The sequence below is a fragment of the Panthera onca genome, chromosome B2 (genome assembly GCF_046562875.1).
Source record: "Panthera onca isolate mPanOnc1 chromosome B2, mPanOnc1 haplotype 2, whole genome shotgun sequence".
In the NCBI taxonomy this organism is placed as follows: domain Eukaryota; kingdom Metazoa; phylum Chordata; class Mammalia; order Carnivora; family Felidae; genus Panthera; species Panthera onca.
The window spans coordinates 78,132,681-78,153,631 of NC_138343.1; the positions used below are offsets into that span (position 1 = coordinate 78,132,681).

At 36.8% G+C, this 20,951-nt stretch overlaps 1 protein-coding gene and 1 pseudogene across 2 annotated transcripts in view; both read right to left on the reverse strand.

Moving 5' to 3' along the window:
• Nucleotides 1-20,951, reverse strand: part of RARS2 (arginyl-tRNA synthetase 2, mitochondrial) — an 82,950-nt gene that overhangs the window by 19,399 nt on the left and 42,600 nt on the right. For both annotated transcript variants that reach the window (XM_060616139.3, XM_060616141.3), the window contains exons 6-12: nucleotides 20,871-20,926; nucleotides 18,542-18,625; nucleotides 14,668-14,744; nucleotides 5,266-5,424; nucleotides 4,139-4,245; nucleotides 2,905-3,000; nucleotides 53-113 (exon numbers count right to left, since the gene is read on the reverse strand). In XM_060616139.3, the coding sequence (XP_060472122.1) occupies nucleotides 53-113; nucleotides 2,905-3,000; nucleotides 4,139-4,245; nucleotides 5,266-5,424; nucleotides 14,668-14,744; nucleotides 18,542-18,625; nucleotides 20,871-20,926 (640 nt within the window). The remainder of the gene's footprint in view (nucleotides 1-52; nucleotides 114-2,904; nucleotides 3,001-4,138; nucleotides 4,246-5,265; nucleotides 5,425-14,667; nucleotides 14,745-18,541; nucleotides 18,626-20,870; nucleotides 20,927-20,951) is intronic.
• Nucleotides 17,031-17,597, reverse strand: LOC132667362 (large ribosomal subunit protein uL23 pseudogene; annotated as a pseudogene).

A 20,951-nucleotide genomic window follows, 5' to 3' on the forward strand; every position in this document is an offset into this window, starting at 1 on the left:
GTTTTCATGAGGTAAAGATCATAATCTTTTGTTCTTTATTGTGATTACTTACCACATAAATCATTGTATCAAAATTATACTTGTCCATTCGATCTATAGCAGCTGCAAGATCTCTGAAAAATATGGCCATAAATTAAGAGTTACTAGGCAGATCTGGGAAAAAATTTGCTTTACGTATTTAATAGTAATGAGGCTTTTCTAATTAAGAACTCCTATTACTCCACAGTCTAGGGTATACTGCTTATGATTATATAATCCCAGTACCATACTTTCATATAAAGTAATAATAACAAAAATAGCTTTGGGAAAAGCAACAATAATAAAAGTACTGTGGAAAGATTAAAAAAAAAACAACAAAATAAGTAAATATAAGCTCTGGGAAAAGCAGTAGTACTAAAGCAGCTCCAGGCAAAGTGTCTGTAGGTAAATGTTTTATGATTTGTTCATCAAGCCTGTACTGGGAACAATCACCTGAGTGTCACTTTTCGGCAGTATACCTTCTTAAAGAACATATTTAAAACACAGGTGATGTGGTAACTTAACAGATATCTTTTAGCTACTCTCCTATTACAAGGACTTTCAAAAGTTTTGAATCAGTGATAAGCAATACCTTCTAAAACACTGTACAAGACCAGAAAGTCCTTTGACAAAAACTCAACTCTCCTTTCTCTAAGTATAAAAAACTCAGTTTGCATCTAGTATGAAATAATGAAAACCAAACCATTAACAGTGAAATTTCAAGTCAAAATTATGAAAATATTGAAATTGAAAATCAAAGCTATTTTTGGTTAACAATATATGACACTGGGAAGATTTTAAAAGGTCCTAGATCTTTTGAAATGATGGAAAGCATCAAAACATCATTACTGCCCATCTCCTAATCCTAATAGAACATAGAGCATGCATTCACAATGGAGGCAAAAACTGGCTCCTGAGGGACAACAGAATCTTATTCTTTTTATGTATAAAGCACATATGTGCACACAACACATACAGATGCACAGGAGATCTGTGATATTAAACATTTCCTGAGGTGGGCAAGCAGGAAAAACAGGCTAAAAAGGCTCCTGAGAGGGATTATAATGGAAAAACAAAAACAAAAAAACAAAGGTTGTGAAACACGAGTATAGAAGATTATCCCCCAGATGAAGTCACAAATATATACCCCCACTATATTTTTGGTTTGACCCAAGGACAAAACAAAGAGAAGCCTTTTGATCCAATGAAATAATTAAAAAGAAGAATATAAAGAAAAGCTCTAGGCTGAGTTTGTGAAACCTGAATTTGAAAGCAGAAGAATGCCAGATCATTTAGTTCAGGCCTCTCATTTCAAAGTAGGGACCCAGCCCAAAGAAGGTCCCCAGCCTCACCCTGTGCTCTTGCTAGTATTCTCCCACACTTCTGTCTGTTATAACTACTCTTCTAATTCACATCCACATGTATTGATGTATTCTATAAGAACCCACTGAAAGGGCAGAAACAAAGTTCGAGCAAGGTGAAACACTAAACATTTTGGCAAATGGCAAAAAACACAATTACTGTCTCAAAGAGAAACATATAGGTATTAAGGTAAATATACAGAAAAATCTAGACCTAATGAATGACAGCCCAAGAAAAATAACCAAATCAGGACCACTAAAATGACATGGAACCTCTATTCTGGGCGGACACTTTTTTTTAAAATGTTTTATTTATTTTTGAGAGAGAGACAGAGTGCAAATCAGGGAGGGGCAGAGAGAAAGGGAGTCATAGAATCTGAAGCAGGCTCCCGGCCCTGAGCTGTCAGCACAGAGCCTGACGCGGGGCTCAAACCCACGAACCGTGAGATCATAACCTGAGCTGAAGTTGGGCGCTTAACCGACTGAGCCACCCAGGCGCCCCTGCTCAAGGTTTCTTTATTTAATCTGTCCAGCAATTATTGGCCGGCACAAAATATTTTTTCTATTATTGTTTTTAATCTAGAAAAAGAAATGTACCTCTTAGATACACAGGTTCTTCTCACCTCCTAACTATAATTACATGGAAATGATAAAGGGAAATGCCAAAAAGTAATAGAAAGTAAAGAGATCAATTTTCTAACGGAGAGTAAGAGAATCAGATGGTTGTTTAAAGCTGTTTGGAACAAATGATGGTAGTTAACAACAACAATAAATATCAATACTTTAATTATACTATAAAAGTGGGTTTATGATCCAATATAAAACTCTAGCCTGGAAGACACTAGAGCCTTTTGCCAAAAGTGTTTCAGTATGGCCATGTTTGCTTGCGTGTCTTTTTTATGGTCCTATCTTCTCCTTCCTATTGGCTTTGTCCCAGATATAAATGTGCTTGATAAGATGTAAGTTCCAGTTCTTACTGATTAACAGAGACTAGACTGTTCCTTTCCACAGGAGTCAGTCATGCAGACAGTTGGAAGGGGGAAAAAAAAAAGGCAACATGGCCTACTTCTCCCTTACCCTGTTTTACATGAGGACTGCTACTCATGTGCATGGTAGATGAATCTTTACAGAAGATGCCACTGAGCCAATATGACCACCTTCTAGTGTATACTTCCTGCCAATGTACAACAGGAAAATATTTATAGTTGAGGTACCTCAGTTTTCAGTTTGTTGAACAATGTATTTATTGGCTGTGGAAATCCTATGATGTTTAACTAACTGTAAATAATCTTTTTCAGTCACTTTTCTGATGATGTTATACCTTTCCAGGAACTATAACTGGCAATAGATAGACGCCCAATAAATACATCTTGAAGTGATGAGAACAAGAGATTTAGAAACTAGGATTTGGTAACAGCTTTGAGGATAAAATGACTGTTTTAGCACTGATCCTACAACAAAGCACATGAAGTCACATACATTCTGATGCTGACCCCCCTCCCCCCCCCCACCATTACATACAAACCTGGTTGCGTAGAGAGAAGTCCCATCGCTTCGCATTACAGTACAAATTGAGGAGGGGTCACCATTTCCAGAAAGATTCACTATAGCTGTTCCTTTTCTAGAAATGCAAACAGGTAACTCTTAAGAAATAGAGTAAGACCCTTTAAAAGTATAATATCTGTAACATTATCTTTGGCAAACTGGAAGCTATTTTTTATTCCTTACGTAGCAATAAGCAGTATAACCAAATGAAGAAAAACAAGGAATGGGACCATGAATTATTAAGAATGGGTATGCTATAATTAATATTTAGTTGTCCTATCTTTTTAAACTCTGTAGCTCTGGATAAGGTACTTAGAAAGTCTTTAGCATATCCAGTTGAAACATGAGATTTCAGCTGTTTAACTGTGAAACATCATATTCTTCTAATTCAAATTATAGCATTTAATATTGGGCTAATTTTTAACATGCCAGAAAGTACCCTTGAATAATAAACCATGGAATTTTGTTACTGTCTTTCCTGCCTTGTCAAAAATTAGAATCTGTAGATGGAGATGCAAAAATCTGCCTTATGGACATTACTGATGTTCTCCATGTCTTCCTCATAAAGATGACAAGAGAAGCTCTTTGGTACTATGACAACTGGTGCTTCTAAGCAACTGGTTTGCTTCTGTATTACAGATGCCTGGGCTCCTATGACTGGTACTGTTTGTCTGGCTGACAGGAAGCTCAAAGCTAAATTAGAAATCTACCGTAAGTAAGTAAGGCAGTGTGTTAGATGATATACCATTATCATCCCTGATTCTGTATTATTTTTTTTCTGCCCTCGCTTCCTGATTTCCTCATTTTACTCTTTCAAAAGCTTGTATTATACCTATTTACATAATATGCCTTAAATCCATTTTGAACAGGATGTGGTTTTTTAAAAAGGCAGGGCTAAGTAAGATGTAAGTTTTATTTCCTTTTTCCAGTTACATCAACTTGTCTGACATTAGACCAGTCACTTGTACTTTCCGTGCTTCAGTTTCTTCACACGTAAAAAGCAGATTAACAACTTTTCTTCCAACCTGACCAGGATTTTGTCATGGCAGCAAGAAGACCATATGTGGAAAAGTACTTCGAACAGCAAAAAGCACTACAAAAAAAAATGCCAGGAAGGCTGCACACCACATTCTGTTGTTCTTACTGAGAGACTATATCAGTATCATTTTTTCCCAAAGAAATAACTTTACTAAAGAACAGTAACCTGACCATACATTGTTTTCTGCAGGAGTCCTTTACTGTCCAGCAATTTTAAGACTTCTTGAGATTTTTCACGATAAAATGATTCTCCTGAATATTCATCAAAGTGTACTCCTAGACGCTAAAAGGATTCAGAAACAAAAGAAAGGAAGTTACTTAAATGTCCTATTATCTTATCCTAAGACAAAACAGGATGTTCTACAGTCTTGTCACCCAGATTGGGAAAGTAAGAATTAGATGAAGTCACTCCTCTGCTCTACCAAACTTTCTACCTCTTCCCACACCAGGCAAGTCCTCACAATAGTACTGTGCTGATACGGTAGTTACTGGGCCCACACAGCTATTCAAATTACATAAAATAAAAAACTTGACTTTCTCAGGAACACTCCTCATGCTTCAAGTGCTGGATAGCCACCGGTGGCTAATGGCTATGCTGCTGGGCAGCACATCATGGAACATCTCCATCACAGCAAGAAGCAAGGTTGGGCAGCTCTGGAGAATGTCCTACCTCATGCCCCATCCTACAACCTCTTCCACCTCCTCTCCTGCAGCTCTTCATCCTGCTTCCCTACTCCAGCCACATGGGTTTCTTTAATGAAACTCTCTTCATTCCACGTACTCGCAGACTCCGTCTCCCCTCCCCTGCTTCATTGTTCTCCACAGCATCATCACCACCTAACAGACTGTGTATGTCCTTGTTTAATCCCCATTGTCTTTAATTTGCTCTCCATCTCCATGCTGGCATGTGAAGTCCAGACAGAAGTACTTCTATTTCCTTTACTCACTGTTGTATTTCTCCCACTCCCTAAAATGTTTATTAAACGAACAAATTTATATGCATCACACACAGGCCTTACAGAAGTGAAAGGGGAAAAAAACGATTAAGATAAAATGAAGGAATGAACAGAAGACAGAAAAGAGAAGCCAGACTGACACAGAGTACTAGAGTGCCACCTGATATTTGGTTTGTGAATTTCACAGGATTGTTTCAAAGCTCCAACTTTCAGCACAAATAATAATATGTGGGTCCTAATTGTCAATGGAATGACAAATCTAATCTTAAAACATGAGCTGAGGAAGCAACTTCATTCCTCAGTAGTCCCAGTCAAGAGCACCCCATCACAGGAGAGTAGGTGGGCACCTTGTAAATCCGCACGTATTCTTCTACGCTCAGGTCTCGAAATTTCTGCCACAGTTCAAGTGCTTGCATGTCACCCAGTTCTAATCGCTGAAAGAACTCATGCGCTGATTTTGCTACATTTTTATTATCTGCTGCTTCTTTATTAACTTGTACATAAACCTAAAAGCATAACAGTATATTAAATGAAGTACATTAGTCACTGTTACCTTCAATGGAACAAAACACAATCCTGAGAACTTTCATTTAAATGTTAGCCAATTGCCCTCATGAGAGTGTAATCTTTTTTTTCTTTTCTTTTTTTTTTTTTTTGCCATGGGCCCTTAGTGCACCCTATGAATCCCTTCTCAAAATGTTTCTAAATGCATAAAGTAAAACACATATGCTCATAAAGGAAATAATTACACTGAAAGTTATCCAATCATTTTTTAAGGTTGTGATGTAGTAAAGGAAGAAAATACTTAAATTTCTGATAGAGGTTAGGGAAAATAAAATGTGTAATTTTCCCCTCCCTTCCAAGTTCACAGACTCTTGGGTTAAGAGTGCCTGGGTTAGGGGGCACCTGGGTGGCTCAGTTGGTTGAGCGTCCAACTTTGGCTCAGGTCATGATCTCCCAAGTTTGTGAGTTTGAGCCCCACTTTGGGCTCTGTGCTGATAGCTCGGGGCCTGGAGCCTTCTTCGGATTGTGTGTCTCCCTCTCCCCCTGCCCCTTCCCTGCTCATACTGACTCTCTCTCAAAAATAAACATTAAAAAATTAAAAAAAAAATAAAAAGAGTGCCTGGGTTGGATTAAGCTAGCATTCCCTCTTTTTTTTTAATAAAAGGGCAAATTATTATGGCCGCAACTTTTCTGAGAAAAGGTCAAAGGAGGTAGAATGGTTCAATCTGGCTAAGAAAAGGCCAAAGGATGATTCAGCAGTTAGAAAGACTTTTAAAATAGTTCTCTAAACCTGCAAAAGACCCATAACATAGCTTATCTAGGAAGACCTCTGGACAGTTAGTTTACTTACACTCGAACCTGGGCTCCTGAGAACTGTGTGGACCACTCACTTCTGGAATGTTTTTGCACCACCTGTCTTGGCTGGTTTACTTCTGCCCCCACCCAATGACAGGAGTGGAATTGGATGGCTTATTGGATGGCCTCCCATTTCTATGATCCTGTGATCACAGTTTAATAATTTTCTGGTCTCCAAAATGCAAGGTTAATAAATGAGAATAAAAATATCAACTCTGCACCTCAAGTAGTACTGAAGTTACCCATATAGAATATAAAGATTTTACTTCCAAGTTGTAACTCACTTCCAGGATGAAACATGGATGATACATTTACTCTCCTCGTATTTCTTTCAGAAACCTATTAAAGTAGCATAAAAGTAGTAAAAATTGGCAAATTACCAAAGAAATAGGAGGTATCTGTTACAGTAATATCATCAAAATATCAGTGGCAGATAAAGTAGTTTTATTGCTGGAGTACACACTGGGACAACTGGAATGTGGCTTAGACCCACTAGATCTACCAACAAAAGGGACAGGGCATTAAACATCTATCAAGGTAAAAACATTTCACCTTTCATAGATGGCTTCTGTTGACTACTGGAATGGCAGAATGTAATGAACAAATATTCCAAAGAGAGGTTAAAACTACCTAATTTCTTTTTCCTTTTTAACGCACATTGCACAGAAAAGAATTAATATAGCAGGCCTGAGGTGCTATTCTTAAAATGTCCGGTTTGCAAGCTTACCCCTTGGCTGGCATCTGGGAACTTGGCTGGCCATGTGGGTACTCCAGATTTGGGAAATGTTCCCACCAGCCTAACTGATAAGAGTAGCTCACTGTGCTTAAACTATGAAAACAATATGGTTTATGCTAACTACTTGCTTTCCTTCTGGGAGTTTGGCATTTTAGTACATGCTAAGCAGAGGGTGCCTACATGATCAAACTCCAATAGAAACTTTGGGCATGGAGCATCTAATAAGCTTCCCTGGTAGACAACATTTCACGCATGTTGTCCCAGTTTGTTGCAGGAGAACTAAGTGTATCCTGTGTGACTCCACCAGGAAAAGACTCTTGGAAGCTTGGCCCTGGTTTCTAACAGGCTTCACTGCATATTCCTTTCCCTTTGATTTTGTTTTGCAACCTTTTGCTATAGTAAATCATAGCTGTTAGCACAATTACACATGGAGTCCTGTGAGTCCTCCTAATGTGTTATTAAACTTGGCAGTGGTCTTGGGGAGATTGAACACACATACCATAAAATATTAATTTCCATGTGCTCCTATGAAATAAGTCCAGAATAAGTCAGAAACAGAGAAAGAAAATTTTGGTAAGGTGTAGGAAAACAGAGTCACGGTGAGATAGTAAACTGCAGACTTTTTGACTTTTTTTAAGTGTTTATTTATTTTGAGAGAGAGAGAAAAACAGAGTGTGAGCTGGGGAAGAGCAGAGAGAGAGGGGGACACAATCCAAAGCAGGCTCCAGGTTCTGAGTTGTCAGCACAGAACCTGACATGGGCCTCAAACCCATGAACCGTGAGATCATGACCTGAGCCAAAGTTGGATGATGCTTAACCAACTGAGCCAGCCAGGTGCCCCAAACTTCTTGACTTTTGAATGACATATCCATGGACAATTAAACTGTTGTCCAGCCTATAGTAACTGAGGCATACATATTTCTATGATTGTGATTGAAAATATCTCTCTCATACACACACACTACATGCACATTCACATATAATTTATAACCAAACATATACAAAATATTCTTATTTTAAAAAAAAATTTTTTTTTAAATCTAGGACTCTGAACTCAAATAGACAAAATTTAAAAAATCTAATATGCATGTGAAACTGGTAAGAATATTTTTAGAAAAAACTTTACCAGAATCTTTTCCCTTTCTTAAAATTTAAAATAGAAATAATTAAAGCAAAATAAACAAAACCAAACCCTAACACTTGAAGAATCTTGGCATTTCAGCAATTTGTAATTATAAACCAAACATTACTGAAAATCAACTGACACTATCAAACAGAACAATAGAAGAGCCTTAATTAGCACTTAATCTGCCTGTAAATGAACAAGAGAAAACTGTAATTATTAACATTCATCACTGTTTTAGAAAAGAAATGCATTTTCCTTCACAAAATAACTTTAATACTATGTACTTCTGAAATTACAGACAATTTTTAATTTAGTCACCACAAACTTTTTATGTTTAGAAAGTATGCATTTTGAAGACAGCCTCCTTTTGAGGTTAGATCTAGACACAAAAGGAATAAAAAGGAAGTTTTCAACTTGGATTTGGTAATAAGAATGTGGCTTAGGATGTTCTTGAGAATGGAAATAATTTTTCTTTTAGTTACCAAAATACGAAAGTGAGGTATATTTCCATTAGGAAATAAACTAAACATTTAAGACTTCCTTAAAGGAATATTAACCTTTTCACTATTTCTAGATGCTAATATTCCCAAAGAAGCATAGGATATTTTATTTCTAATTTAACTGATTCAGAAAATTATCATCAGCTCAAGATGATCTGTCCCAATGTAAAGAAATAAGTACAAAAAATAAAAGTATATAATGGTCTCTTACTCTCTTAAATTTGATTCTAGAATACCACTGGCAACATAGACACAGTTTAATTCTTTGCTTACAGGGCTCTAACCCCAACCCTGGTTACTTCTGTCTTAAAACAGAGAATAACTACTAAGAACGGTCAGCATAACTTAGACACTAAAGACCCTTTTAACTATACAATTTGTCTTCTATCTTAAAATGCATTTAATTTTGTTCTAATTTTTTTAGAAAAAACATGTAATGAATTCATGATTACAACTCAAACAAAGAAGGTAATTTTTAATGTTGTTTCATGTCTTGATCAGAAATTCCTTACAGAACTGCTGGTTGAGATAGATTTCTTTTGTTTTCTTTTGTTTTTTTTTTTTTAAGGTTTATTTATTTTTGAGAAGACAGAGCATGAGCAGGCGATGGGCAGAAAGAGAAGGAGACACAGAATCTGAAGCGGGTTCCAGACTTTGAGCGGTCAGCGCAGAGCCCAACGCGGGGCTCAAACCCACAAACCATGAGATCATGACCCGAGCCAAAGTCTGATGCTTAACCTACTGAGCCACCCAGGTGCCCTGAGATAGATTTCTAATGTTAAATGTAATATTAAAGAAACTCAAACAATACAATTATAATTTAAAAGATCAATATATCAGTTAATAATAAAATAAAAACTTAGTAATTTTCAAGTTTCTCATTAGTATATCATTAGCAGCATATAAATAGCATTTTTTCATCTATTCATCTTCTTTCAGTATTTAGAATCGCCTATTTTTGGTCTTTGTTAATAATAATGTCCATGATATACCTTTATTCAAGGGTGATAAAGATTCACTTCTTATATATATTAGACACATGGTGATATACATTTCTCATGCTGAAAAAGTTTTTTGCTCATTTTGATGGGGTGGGAGGGATAATCACTGAGCTATTAATATGTACTCTGGTCTTGCTTAGTATTCCCATCCTTGTTCTAAGAACACTCAGAGGAAAATGAGGCACTGTAGTGACCCCCAGAAGAGTAGGCGTTGGGAAGAAAGGCTAGTGGCTTTGGGGAAGATGGTCAAGAGTATGGTAAAACAGAAAAGCTGCCAGGAGAGAGGAAAGGACAATTGTCTAGATTGAGGAGGGAATGGGGATGGAGAAACATTCCCAGGAATAGCAAAAGCTGGGCAGCCTCTGGGGTGGCAACAGGCCCTCTGAGGGAAATGGTTTGTGGTGTCCCCACACAGGGAGGCTGATATTTAGACCTATGGAACTGGGCCACAGCTAGGATCTCCTATGTTTGTCATACAAGCAGAGCTGTGTGCCTCCAGGGCATTTACGTAGGCTGGGATACTGGGCACATCAGTCAAGACCAATGTGGATTAAAGCTAAGAAGAGGCCTCCATGCCCATCCTGAGATGTACATAAGAATGTGGAGGACTTTGTGATTTGGAAGACGAGAAACCCTTAACAATGACTAGAGATGACTCTTACCACTCTCAAAAATATGACTGGGTTCAGATTTAATTAGGCTTACAATTTAAGAGTTATTTCTTCCATGTAAGTATTCTAATGAGTAAAATTCACATTAACCATAATAGTCACTTTCTCTGAAAATAGTAATGTGATCTAACCAATAAAGAACTCTTGAATTCAAGTCTTTATAAAATAAACATTTCTAAGTGCACAAATATGCCATTATGTCTAGAATTGATTTAACTTGAATTACTTTTTTAAGTTGAAGAAATCTTTTTTGGAGACTCTAAAGTCAAAACAAACAAACAAGAAAAAAAACCCAACAATCAAAAAAAGAAGCCCCATGGTCTCTTGAGGAATAGATACTTCTTCCACATTAAAAAAAATTAGAGCAAGTAAATAGTATCATTCATTAATTTGGTGCTTTGCTCTTGCCCTATTTTCTACTTTTTTTTGTAATTAATATAGGGAAACTCAGGGTCAAACCTCTAATATACTATTTCCTACTAATACATTATCCTCTAACTTTCCAGGTCTTTTTTTATTAAATGCCCATCACTGTAATTACCTAAAAGCATTTTAGAAAGGGTAAGGGAAAAATAATAAATACTTTTGGGGCCATTATGAACTTAATATGTTAATATATCATGTTCCCTTTATAAATGCCACTGTTAGGGTACAGGGCTAATGGATACATTATTGTCATAATATTTATCTCTTAGGAAAGGCTGCTCATGTTTCAGAGGCATTTCTATGGTAATCAAAATTCATATTAGGGGCGCCTGGGTGGCTCAGTCGGTTAGGCGGCCAACTTCGGCTTAGGTCATGATCTCGCAGTTCATGGGTTTGGGCTCCGCATCGGGCTCTGTGCCAATAGCTTGGAGCCTGGAGCCTGCTTCAGATTCTGTGTCTCCCTCTCTCTCTCTGCCCTTCCCCTGCTCATGCTCTCTCTCTCTCTCAACATTAAATAAGCATTGAAAAAAATTTAAAAATTGATATTAATAAGCAATATGCAATGAGTCAAGTTCTAAAACCTGTAGCCAAAAAAAAAAAAAAAAAATGCTGGTTATACATTCCTAAAACAGTGTTAGATGTTCTCAAGGTCCATTCAAGTAGTTTAAACCTAGGAGAAACCCTGAAATTACTTTTAAAAACTATCACGAAAATAGGTAAAAGTAGGGGCGCCTGGGTGGCTGAGTCGGGTAAGCACCTGACTTAGGTGCTTGATTTCAGCTTAGGTCACGATCTCACGGTTGGTGGGTTCAGGCTCCGCATCAGGCTCTGCGCTGCAGTGTGCGGACTGCTTGGGATTCTTTCTCTCTCTCTCTCTCTCTCTTGCTCTTTCTGCCCCTCCCCTGCTTGTGCTCTCTCTAAATAAATAAACATTAAAAAACAGGTTATAACAAGTAAAAGTAAATTAGACACCCATATACTCATGATTTAGATTTAACACTTTTTACCATAAGGAATTACTTTTTGATAGAAGCAGAAAGGCTTTTTTATACATTTCACAAAACTTAATTTAAATGTTTTCTTTGAACCAATAATGTGAATTCTAAATAGCAAATATATTAGTTATTTAACTCATTAGCTAATTTAGGGGGAGGTATGAACTATTACAAAACCAGTTCCCCATTTCATGACAAATCAGAACAACTAATAAATGGTTTTAAATGATGACCAACAAAAGTCCCATGTCCACACACAACAGCCAGACATCATGGGAAAAGAAGGACTACAGGTACACAGAAAAACAAGTAATGAAGCAAAGCACAAAAATGGGAACGCAAGAGAGAACTGATTGTAAATGATAAATATTTTCATCACAGAAAAGAAATGCTAAAACTATCCTATAATTTCTATACACAAAAACTGAGAAACTGAAACTGGGGGATACTGATCATGATGCCATTCAGCAGGAGGCAGGCCACAAACTGCCACTGGATGGCTGAAGCCAAATTCAAAACAGATATGCTGGAAGGTTGAAACTGAGAAAACTAAAGTACTAATTGTATTCCTGGTACAGCAATTTGAGGATGAAAGAAAGGAAAATGGTATGTAAGTAATTACAATCGATGGAAGTGAATGGCCAGAAGGGCATTCTGTCATGCCAGTGGAGGACAGGGCAGTGCATGAGCACCTGGGAGTCAGACTGCTTGTGCTGGAGCCCTGCATCTGGCCCTCGGGTTTTGCATCAGTAACTGCATGATGAAGTCAATTTTGAGAAATGGTACGAGTGTATCCTATAATAGTCAGCTCTTCCTTGGAACTATATAGGTCTGATATTCTCCAACTTAAATGGAAGAAAGGGACCAAAAAAAACCCCCTACAAGATCAAATTCATACAAAATGTAACTGCAGGCATGGTGCTTGGGGCTGGCGATAAAAGATTGGGAAGACATGGTCCTTCTGAAAGTGGTTACAACTATAATCTGACGAGGAAAAAAACCAGCGGGTCCAGCCAAAGTCCAGGTTTTCTTTTAGGAACGGTATAAAATCATTTATTAATATTTGCCTAAAGCTCAAAAAAAAAAAGGAAAAAATTCCTCACTTATGCTCAAAGTTTTTGTTGAAAATAATCTGCAATGATGGCTATAATTTTAAAATGAAATTGGGCTAGCAAAAATTAGCCCAAAGATAAAATAACCTGGAGGCTGCCACTTTAGGCTCTGCATTTTTTTTCTGTCCTGCAAAGGAAGAAAGAGCCAGCAACGTGGGTGTATTTGACTTGCTCTGTTTACAAACAGCAACGTGGGTGTATTTGACTTGCTCTTTTGTCTATAACTGCTGCTTCCCTATGAAGCTTTTAGGCAAAAGAACACTTAATGAAAGCAACACCACTGTTCCTTGAGTTTTTAGTTATTCACAGAAGTACCTCCTGCCCTTGTTCCTTCTTTATGTGCATCCATCAATAAACAACCTCTAATATAGGTGTATAATCTCCAACTTTTTATGAGTCTCAAAAGCCTGGAAATTTGTGATAAACTGCATAGAAAGAAACATACATTTAAGTTTCTATCAGGTTTGAGAACAGACTTTACTAAAAATATTTAAAATACTATGAATGACAAAGACTTAACTATTTTCAGGGTTAAATAAAACGTTTGAGGTGGGGTGGGAGAAAGATGAGAATAGTAACTCTCATATGAAGTTGTACTCTACATCCTTAAAAATGTTCTCTCAATGACAGACACAAGGTCTTCAAGCAAGTATTTTTATTTTCTGTGCAATGGGTTGTCTCTGTGGGCCTGGATCTGATGAAAGGTTCACTAAGCCTGTGGTAAAAAAATACTTGCCATTACTCAAAGTTTTAAAAAATAATACAATAAAAATTCTAGGCACTAAGGTGGCATGCTTTATTTACAGACGACCATAAAGAATCATTAATTTTTAAACTCTTGCCTATCAATAAAACTCAATGGAAAACAGAAAAAAACCTTTTGTTTAATATTATAAATAAAAATGTAGGCATTTAAAGTGCAGTGCATGCAGGGACTCAGGAGAAAATTACAAACCATTAAAACTCTTCAAGAATTACAATGTAATTTTTGTTAAATTTAACTACAAAGCTGCAGGAGAAAAATTATTTAACAGAAAGGAAAATTATGAAGCATTCTCAGTGGCTTTTGCTAGGGAAGTAAAGCATTATTTTGGTAAGTGCTCTTTCTTATGCACAGGTATAATAACATCTTTAGTCTGATCCCCAGAACGTCACCAACACGGCTGCTGTCATTGGTGTTTATTCTTGTGAGGCCCAGAAACAGAAGAGATAACAATTAGGACAATGAAAAGGAAACACATCTCCTGGAGATTAATTGGGCAGGAAGAGCTTTATTAATGAACTCTAAGAAAAACTGAGGACAGTGAATCAAAGTACCCAAGGGACTATATGAAGCAGAATAGGAAGGAGTTCACGCTGGGCAAAAGTCAGGAAAAGGAGCTAAAAGACAGAAATTTAAAAAAAGCACACACAAATTCAGAGAAACACAGGTATCTTCCCCCACACTAGAATAAGATTAAAAAAGTATATACTCATGTTTTTCAATTCTAAATGAATTATAGTTATTGCCATGAAGAAACCCGCAGTTATAAAGCAACTGACAAAAAATTAAGAAATTTGCGTTGAATCTGTTATCCCATGTGTTTATTCTAAGATGACTCTATACCTAGAAAAATACTGTCCCAAATCAACTAAAACCTAAATAAACACTTGGACAAGAAAATGAAAAGAACTCCCTAGTAAAATAAAAGCAACATTGCTTTAATTCCTTGTTTTTATGAACATTTTTAAAAATCTCTGGGATTAAAAATTAATCCAAGCTGCAAAGTACTCTGAAAAAAATAAATTGAAGCATTTGTTACTATTGTTTCTTGCCAACTTACTTCAAAGAGGTGCTGTAAAGGATTGGACTGAAGTTTTTCTTCATAGCCAAACAGTTGGAAGCCAGTTCCCAGAAGACCTAGCACAGTAATACATAAATGAAAAAATTATAAAATGGAACAGTAGAGAACAGTCATGGCAGGGAACAGGTATAGCTATATCAAAATATCAAGCCCTTGTAATTATGTGTCCTGAGAGCACTACAAACACATGTTATCATCTTCTGCTACCCCATAAACTCAACATACTGAATCACAAATTCAATATGTTGAATAGATCACTGAAATTAACTTCAAAGACACCAATGGACTATGAACTCATCAAAAGCAGGGTCTAGGACTAACTTGTCTTTGTATTAACAGTGCCCACCACCAATGTAGCAGACATTAATAAAACAAGCATTTATTGACTAGCTACCCTGAGGAAGGACATCATGATGCTACATGCTGGATGCTTAAATTCTGTGAAAACAAACTTATGGGAGGTGATTTCAAAACTTTCTTTTTAAACTTGTAGATGTTAAAATAAAACAAAGGTAGAAGTTGGCTCGGTGTTATAATATTAACCCTTAAAAAAATAACTGGAGAAAAACAATAAAAGACAAAACTCAAAACATACCTGGTTATCTCTCCCATTCAAGGTGACCAAGCAACAAATATCTTTTATCTAGCCATATGTTTGTCTTTTATTTGTCAATGATTTTTTTTTTTTTTATCTTTGATGATAAGTTCTGCATTCAGGGATAGTATTAGTTTGAGCCTTATTATTTTTTTTTTTAATAATAATTGAGGTAATAGACTGTAAGTACTTATATTCTTAGGAAAGATGATCACAATTTCAGTTTAAAAGGATATATGCAAGGGCGCCTGGGTGGCTCAGTAGATTAAGCATCTGACTTAGGCTCATGTCATGATCTCACGATCTCATGGTCTGTGAGTATGAGCCCTGTGTTGGGCTCTGTGCTGACAGCTCAGAGCCTGAAGCCTGCTTCACATTCCGTGTCTTCCTCTCTCTCTCTGCCCCTCTCCCACTCTCTCAAAAATAAATGAACATTAAAAAAATATAAAGTTCTTCCATGTCTTTAAAAAAAAAAAAAAAGGATATATGCAGACTGGGACCAAGAGCAATAAAAGGTGGTTGAATTATTTTAAAAACCAATCTGTTTCTATAACTCTTATCAATTACTAAGCTTCCGATCTAAAGGAGCTATTGCCAGTGGGCCTTGCTGACATACATTTTTCTATGTATGTCACCATACATAGGCTCACCAGAAAGTGGGATGCTACTGAACTCAAAGATGTAATATTTTGGAGTTTTAGACAAGAACTAGAAGGATGACTTAAAAATGTACCAGCCCTATTCACTTTTAACAAAAAGCAAATGTCAGGGTCTTAGGAGTAGGGTGTGGAAAGATGCCCAGACTGTTCTAAAAAATGGAAATAGGAAAAGTAAAGACCAATGCCCATTTAATATTCAACCTAATATATTTTCAAAAACTAATTTTGTGGTTAGAAACTATTTGCCAACTTTTAATAGGAGATAGCTGAAACACCCAAAATTAAAACTCTTCAACCATTATGGTTATAATGGAAATGGTGACAGATCATTAACCATCGTAGTCCTTTAGAGAAACATTGCGATAATAAAATCCTGTAGCTAAAATTGAATACCATAATCACCTATTTGCTAATGCCTGTGAAATGCATAAATCGGTTAAACTAATGTAAAGTGGATATCACCTATTAAATCTGATTGTTGAGCCTAGGGCCCAAATCTCTGACTACCAGCTATTGTGAAATGCAGGTGGATTTTTAAAATGCAGGGCATGTTTTCAGATTCCTCCACAGTGAATAGTAATGGTACTATTAATTGGTTCAAGTTCTACTATTTTTAGAGACTGAGATTTTTATTAATTGAAATGAAAGAGAAGGTCATGATAAATCTGTCTTTTAGAAACTTTGATTTCATTTCACTAGCTATGACAGAACAGAATACTATCAGTAAACTTTAGAACTGGTAGTGCACACTACACTTTATGGAAGCTTTAAAATATTATCTAGCCTTTCTTTTGGATTGGTACTGTAAAATACTTCCACAGATTCATTCATCAGTCTTAGTGTTTCTTATGTTTCAAGTACTATGGACACAAAGATAATTAAGACACAATACATGCCGTCAAGGAACATGTCATCTAGTAGGGGAGAGAAGCACACAAGTAAGTAAAGAGTAAGGCAAGCCTATTTGAGGAGAGCTGGATACTAGGAACTTGGTGATGCGAGATGTAGGCAAGGGCCTGTGTGTCAGAGAATGCCTTAAGAGGTGATACTAAGGCCGGATTTTATATTTTATTTATTTTATTTTATTATATTTTATTTTATTCTATTCTATTCTATTGTTGAAAAAATTTATATTTAGATTTAGCCAGCTGGACTCAGTTTAGATGATCCCAATTTTGTTGGCAACATCCAAAGCATCATAGTCAGGAGCCAGTCGAACATATGCTTTCTTTTCTCCATCAGGCCTGATCAGAGTGTTGACCTTGGCCACATCAATGTCATAGAGCTTCTTCACGGCCTTGTTTGATCTGGTGCTTGTTGGCCTTGACATCCACAATGAACACAAGAGTGTTGTTGTCTTCTATTTTCTTCATGGCTGACTCGGTAGTCAGGGGGAACTTGATGATGGCATAGTGGCCAAGTTTGTTTCTCCTGGGGGCGCTCTTTCAAGGATATTTGGGCTGTCCTTGGAGACGCAGTGTCTTGGGCCATCGGAATGTAGGTGACGTGCGGATCTTCTTTTTTTTATGACTGTGGACACCTTTCAGCACTGCTTTCTTGGCCTTCAAAGCCTTTGCTTTGGTTTCAGCTTTGGGAGGGGCAGGGGCTTCCTTCTTTGCCTTCGGGGCCATCTTCATGAAAGGAGGCCAGATTTTAAAACACACATAACAGCTGCCAGAGATTTTTAATTTTTTTTTAATGTTTTATTTTTATTTTTGAGAGACAGAGACATGGCACAAGTGGGGAGGGGGCAGAGAGAGAGGGAGACACAGAATCTGAAGCAGGTTCCAGGCTCTGAGCTGTCAGCACAGAGCCCGACACGGGGCTTGAACTCAGGAGCTGTGAGATCAAGACCTGAGCCAAAGTCGGACACTTAGCCAACTGAGCCACCCAGGCGCCCCAATAGTTGCCAGAGATTTTTAAAAGTTTGCATTTCACATGCTACCAGAACTTCACTACCTTAGCAACTTCATTTATCTTGCCCTTCTTTGATTACAGGTATACTATGAGGTAGGAATGGTTCTGAGTAAACTCACAACATTAGAGATAATTTGTGGCATTCAACTGTTTGGTTCTCACTTCTCTCTTCCTCTCTTTTTTTTTTTTTTTTGACCCCCTGTCACTGCACAATTTAAGAAGGAGCCAAAGTATCCCACTTTCTTTTTCTTCTAGGCCACTGGCTCAGGGTATAACAACAGATCACCCTCCATGTATGATGCAGGGAGGCTGGACCCCATTTGTTTGAAAAATGGCAGAGCTGTAGCTGGAAGGGATTATACAGCTAGACTTACTTCTTCCCTGGTACATTCACTTCTACATTTGACACATGTAAGCTACTTTTTCTTAATAAAACCATAAAAACCTGTATTTATTGCCTTGAATGTGTGAGGTTTCCTCCCCCAAAACAGATTTGTGTGGTGAGAATTGTTCTAATAAACAGAATACAAGACTTATGCAAAAGAGCCATTAGAGGGAAAAAAAAAAAGGTAGGAGGCGCTACTCTACCCAATGGATTCTGCCTATATTCTGCATGATCAGGTGACATAAAAGAAATTAAACTTAACAGTGAGATAAAAGAGAAAATTTCAAACTCACTTACCAAACTGCATGCCCCAATCTCCAAGGTAATTTATTCTGGTGACTTGATGTCCTAAAGCTTCTTTGAGATTTGCTATAAAATTTCCTAGTAATCAATAAAATATACAGTTTCTCATTCTTGTTATCCATTTTGGCATAAGAACCATGTGTTTCTCTATTATCAAAGCATAACAAAAATTTTTTTGATAAAATTTACCAATTCAATTTTTTTTAGTAAAACATTCACTATTGTGTTTTCATCTATGTTATGGAGCAGGAGTAGAGAATTATTTGGGGGGCAGTTATTCCAAAGAACCTCACAATTTTCCTAAGAACCTAATTTTCAGCAACATTAGTGGGAGCTGGGAACATATGTTAGAATAACTGAATTCCAAAGAAAATAAGAGAATCTCAATATGTAACAAGAGATAATTTCCCTAATCCCTATAGAGCCTAAACCACACTGGTGTTTTTTTCTCAACAGCTCACTCTACCTTCTTTCAATCACTGAAATCCACCTCCTCATGCCTGCTAAGAGCACATGGTAGTTCAAGAACTTCATCTTCCTCTACTGCTGACACTGCTTTGATATCCAACACCTCCTTCACTCTCCTCATCTGCACTCATATGCTGCAGAGGCTGGAAACCTAAAAATTACATTTCTCAGAAACTTCTGCAGTTAGGGTTTCAGAAGTCACTTATATTTGGGCAATCAGATACGCTTTGCATGAGACTTCGAAGGTGAACATGAGATGAGTGAGAGGGGAGCTACTTCTATTTTTTGTGACAAGCACAGCTGTGGAGGCTTTTTCTTTTTGGTGGCATCACTAATAGCCCAGTGTCCTGTCATGTGACTTCCAAGGGAACTGAAAGGGTATGGGGCTGCCTGTTTTGCTTATATGAATTCTAGAAGATATGGCAGGACTAGTGGCAGCAGTAGCATGGCTGCTACTGGAAGTGACTGCAGAAAAGGCAGAAGCTCCCTTGATGAACACGCTCTACGGTATAATTCTGGGAATCATTTATGTCACTCCACCCAACGCTTCTTCAGCACTTCCAACAACTTTGTAAACTATTCAATATCCTGTAATAAATTCTTGCCTGCTTTTACTACAGTAGATTTAGTTTTCTGCAAATAATCCTTCACCAATATGTATATCTGACTCAAATTATTGCAGCTACTCCTTTTCCAGCTTCCTTACTTCTAGACTTTCCCGGTCTATACAGTCCTAACAGCAAACTTCTTCTGTTGCTACTCAGATTGTATTCTTATTTTTAATTAGCATCTTATTATCTTACAAATCAACTAAATAACACAAACCTAAGCTTCTGGAATTAGACTAATTTCAAATCCTGGCTATGATACTTACTAGCTAGGTGATTTTTGGAAAAGTTACTTTTGGTATCTGAGTTTCCACATATCACGGTAAATAACACGGTAAATAAATTCTCAGGAAGTATTATCTCTTCCTGGCCCATTCCTACAATTTTGACCTACTCATGTAGCTTTTCTTACACAGTATATTTTTTATACTCTTTCAAAAATCAAACCCTATCATTTCCTCTCTTAAAATGCTCCAGGAGATCTCTCCCACAGCAAGAGGTGATTCCAGTTTAATAATGATCTATGCCACAAAGTACCAATTGCTCCGATTCTTAAAAATATTCAAATGACAGGTTAAATGATCCCTAAGGCATGCAATAGACAGATTTCCACACCAGAAGACAGATCAGATGAGATACACTTCAAAGTCTCTTCAATTCTAATTGCAGTTTTTAAATTGGGCTACTGCATCATGTCATGTTTTAAATAAATGAAGATCTTAGCATATACACTGAAGCATTACAGCTACGAAGTACAATAGCAATCTTTCTTAGAATACTCTTGTTTCAATTTCCAGTTTTGAATGCTCCAGTTAGCACTCAAGTGATGGAGATTGAGTTTCTTTTTTCTAATTGAGATATAATTGGTATTATAACAGTTTCTTTTTTAAAACAAAATATATAGAACAAAAAACCTGAGAAGATTACCATCATCCACACATTAACTATTTTCATTTTTGCATCTTTCAGATCTTCTTCATATGCATACATACTTTAAAAAAGTTAAAATCCTCGACAAACCTAACAGTTAAAATTAGTTTCTGAGTCAATCTTTTGGTTTTCAAACAAATTTCTTTTTCTACTTCTAACCCAATTTTTCCCATTTCATATATTAGCATTGGGCTCATATAAGTTTGAACTTTGTTTTTCGTCTTCTGGTTACTTAAGCATTAAACCATTAGCATGCATGATCAAAATATTGCCTCAAAGTCATGTTTAGTATTTTCTGTGAAATGAACGACACTCACCTATGATGGTAGAACGCAAATGTCCAACGTGAAATTTTTTGGCAACATTAGGTGAACTGCAAATAATTGCACAAGTTATAT